The sequence below is a fragment of the Centruroides sculpturatus genome, unplaced genomic scaffold, assembly GCF_000671375.1.
Source record: "Centruroides sculpturatus isolate CEXI.00-Female unplaced genomic scaffold, Cexi_2.0 scaffold1139, whole genome shotgun sequence".
Taxonomy (NCBI): domain Eukaryota; kingdom Metazoa; phylum Arthropoda; class Arachnida; order Scorpiones; family Buthidae; genus Centruroides; species Centruroides sculpturatus.
The window spans coordinates 267,926-272,427 of NW_019385735.1; the positions used below are offsets into that span (position 1 = coordinate 267,926).

The 4,502-nt window shown below is 30.8% G+C and overlaps 1 protein-coding gene across 1 annotated transcript in view; it reads left to right on the forward strand.

The window, feature by feature from the left end:
- Window positions 1-3,192, forward strand: part of LOC111641652 — a 47,160-nt gene extending 43,968 nt beyond the window's left edge. The window contains exon 12 of the mRNA XM_023387853.1: window positions 3,171-3,192. Within this exon, the coding sequence (XP_023243621.1) occupies window positions 3,171-3,192 (22 nt within the window). The remainder of the gene's footprint in view (window positions 1-3,170) is intronic.
- Window positions 3,193-4,502: the final 1,310 nt, after the last annotated feature.

Consider the following 4,502-nt stretch of genomic DNA (forward strand, 5'->3'; position numbering starts at 1 on the left):
TTCATTACATAATTAATAGAAAAAATTAAATAAAATATTCCATTACAAATTATAAATAATTATTTTCTGATACCTTTTTTTAGGGATTAAATATAAAACTGAAAGAAAGTCTTTATATCTTATAATACTATGATCATTGATAATAGAAAGTTTAATATAAACTTTAAAAAATTATATTTATGTACAGTACTTTAGAAAAATAAATTATCATTATATAATTATATAAAATATCATTATTTATAAGAAAATACCATATTATATTTATAGTATACAATTTACAAGTAACACGAGAATATATTTTAAGTTACTCTAAACATTCTTTACTGATAGTGAAGCTTTTCCTCTTCCTAACATTGATCGTTTTTATTTTTTATACTTAAAACACCGTACTGTAAGTCATTCTCGTACTCGTCACACAATCACTGTTCGTCCAAGTAAAAAAAAAAAATACATATCAAGGCTAACATTTCTACATGATCAGGAACAGCACATTCATTTCCTTTTATAACTATGTATTTTTTTTTTGGTTTTATTAATTTCACGTCTTATACTTCTTCTACAGAAAAATTTGCTATAATTCACGATCTCGCCACCTTCCATCCCAACCCTTTACCTAACTCAAATTTTTTTATAATTTGCTTTTTTGCCTTTTCAATAACATCAACATCTCCAACGCTAATTTTGCTGTTTATAGTTATATAATTTTGCAATCAACTGCTTCTATCGTATCGGTCAAAACACTTACCTTCATTAATCTTTTCTTTCTTACTATGTGAATTAATTATTCCGAGGGTGTTAATAACTTTGTGGATAAGACTAAGATTGCAAATGATCCCAGGATATTATCGCACATATGCTTCTTTCCGTTACTGTGCAATTATCTCTTATGGAAAAAAGAATATCTCGATATACAAAATTTATAGTTTTCTTCAACAGCTTTTAAGATTCTTGATGTATGGTTCTTCAGAAGAGGGATCGAATACTTGAATGTCGAAAATAAGGATATTAGTAATCATAATACAGTTTACTGAAATATATGCTTCTTTCCGTTACTGTGCAATTATCTCTTATGGAAAAAAGAATATCTCGATATACAAAATTTATAGTTTTCTTCAACAGCTTTTAAGATTCTTGATGTATGGTTCTTCAGAAGAGGGATCGAATACTTGAATGTCGAAAATAAGGATATTAGTAATCATAATACAGTTTACTGAAATACCGATTGATACCTAATGGAACATTTTCTAAACTTGAAAAAATGAATACTGATTATTTCCATACTATTTTAAAACAACTTTTTCGTGCATTATGTGACAAGAGATGACAGAGAAGTCATTATTCTTTAAAATAATGCCCATTGTCATTTTGCACGTTCGAACACCCAATGCATTGAGATATAAATGCTGTAGACTTACAGTAGACCCCAATAAAACGGATTCATATAACACAGATTCGTATATAACAGCGAAAAAATTGCGATCGTATTCATATAAACCCACTAAAAGAGGCTCGTATGATACGGTAAAACGTCATCGCCGATTCGTGTCGCGACAGGATTGGTCGAATCTAGACCAATAGTGGATATTGCACAAATCGTTGAGTTTAAACGAGCAGCGGATCTACTAAAAACCATTTATTATTTTTTTGTTTCCTTCTTACATAAATGTAAAATACGAAAAAAGTTATATTTTTCTTTTTCTTCTGACTTTCTGGATAATATATAACCTCAATTTTTAAAACGTTAAGCCAATAACGACATTAAAAATTTTTTTTAAAAGAAGTTAAAATAGGTATGAAAAAGAAAAAAAATAATTTGCAGAGAAAATTTTTTTTTATTTACATTACGAACAAGATTCCCAGATGCATTTTGCCAAAAAGCCTTTACAGTGGGATTACAGTACACAGTTTACATTCTAAACTGTGCATTGTAAGCTGTGTACAGCGGATAGAATGTAAACTGTGCACTGTAAACTCACTGAAGAGGTTTTTTGGCGAAATGCATCTGGGAAGCTTGTTCGTAATGTAAATAAAAATTTTTTTTCTCTGTAAATTATTTTTTTATACCCTATTTTAACTTCTTTTTTGAAAAAAAATTATAGTTATTATTGGCTTAACGTTTTAAAAATTGAGGTTATATAATGATATTATCCAAAAATTCAGAAGAAAAAAAAATATAACTTTTTTCGTATTTTACATTTATGTAAGAAGGAAACGAAAGAAAAATTTCTGACTCCATCGGTTTTTTTAATTATTTTGGCATTTATTATTTAACGTCCGTAAAAATTATATTAATATCAATGATGTCTCAAAAGTTCAGCAAATTTTCCGCAGAAAAATAATTTATCAGGAAACGCGCTCGCCGTTCGACGCGCCGCTCCACGACGAAAACAACCTGAAGCAATAGCGTTGTCGAACGGTGCACACTCGGTAAGTAATCCTACAATTTTTTGTTTATAGCATAGTTTATATGGATTATTCCCAAAAAAAAATTATACGTGTTTCGGAAATGTTGAGTCAAATTAGTCTAGAATCCATTAATTTTATGGAAGAAAACCTTTCAAACAGCCGTAGTCTGTTTGCCGTTGTCAAACTGCATACGTGCCGGGCTGTGATTGGCTCATGTATTTAAGGACTCGTAGAGCATGAATTTTATAAAACACCAAACATATCTACCATGTTGTAGGGGGGTCTACTGTATTTATCGCAGTACATATCTACTATTCTCCTGCAGTACACGTTAAATTTTAACATAATAGTAGATACGTACTGCAGTACCCTGCAGTACATATCTACTATTGTCAAATACACTTGTTTGATTTCGTAAAAGTTCGTTTCATAAGAATACATTTTAGAAAGAATGCAGTAGTCCAAGAAGCTGTACGTTATTGCTTGCGTACTGGCAGAACAGAGTGGTGGCATTTGAATTGTCAAAATGATAAAAATCATTGCAACAACTCACGGAGGGAACTTCAACAAAAATATTTACAGAGTTTTAATAAACTCATTTTCTCTTTGAATTCCCGGTGTTTCATGTTAAAAATCGGTGATCACATTTACATTTGATACAATTACAGTTACATTTGATACAACTCTACAATTCTTGTAAAATTGTCTTTATTTTCTTTAAAGAATACTGTAAAATGTAACTTTTAATTTATTATTTTATACAGGTGTGGATTGCAACAATCATGACTTTTTTTGTAGGAACAATATTTTTTTATTTAATTTTTAACATGAGTGCAAAGTTTTATTCTGATAAAAAGACTTCTTTATATGACATCGTGATGGCTCTATTTGGTTCGTTTACGAATAAAGGTTAGACCTTTTTATTGTTTTTCATGTATATTAAAAATGAATAGTTTAAAATTTATGTTAAATTAATGCAATATTTCTATAAAAATTTAACATATTAGTAATAGATTAATTATATAAAAATACTATTTTCTAAAATAATGGATTACTTTTGAAATCTATTTATTAAAATTTTCACATTGTAAAATATTAAGTAACGTTTACATTTAACATGAAGATGACATTTCTCGCTTGTTCTGGATAGAATATTAAAATCATGCCTCTGTCGTGACAACCATTTTATTACTTCCTTAATATATAATCGGCTTGCTCTGTGGTATATTTCAATGTAAATCCGTCTGTGTAATTTTGCTGTCAGATACGTCTACGAAAGTGTGTTTTTTGGATTACAGAAACGGAATTACATTGAAAATTATTACTTCCTGTTTTTTGCAAAACCTGTTTGAACGATTTCTCAATTTGAGTCGCTCCCAAAGAAGCTTGGTCGCTGCATTTAATAACGATTCCACGATTATCGACAAATTTATGAAGCATTTCTTCTACTTACGTTAGTTTGCAAGCTTATTTTCAGAGATTAGCCGGAATAGAAGCACGAGTTCGACTCTGGTGCTATCTCTATCCCTCCATCTCATGTATTTCTAATACAAGGTCCTACCATCGAAAGATTTTTGGACCATCTTGCATTAGCTAAGTGCTTTTCTACTTTCGGATAGACTATTCTTATCGGATCTGTCCGTTTTTACCTCACCAATCTCGTGATAATCGGGCCTTTTAATATAGGTATGCTGCTCGTTTTCTCAGAATTTACCTTGCTGTCCGTCTTAGTCCTGTCAGCCATAATCCTGTTACAGTTTACCTTAGTGTTTATATTATAATTGTGAGCCGCCGGGAAGGTTGGAAATTCTTCTCCTTTCCGGCAACAGGTCGGTGACCTACTTTCTCGTCAAGGATGCGTTTACGTTCGGTTACGCGTTACGCGAGTGGAAGAGAGTCGGAGGGGTCGACGATAACACGTTGGCAGAGACGAGTAACGACACCATTTAAAAATTAAACAAGAATTTATTTAACTCGCTAACTAAATAAAAAGAATTACAAAACTCCTTTGACTTCGCGGCTGAGAGAGAGAGTTTACAATAATATTTTATACTTCTTGGATAATATCGGATGGATTGTTTAATTGTTCCGAAAGG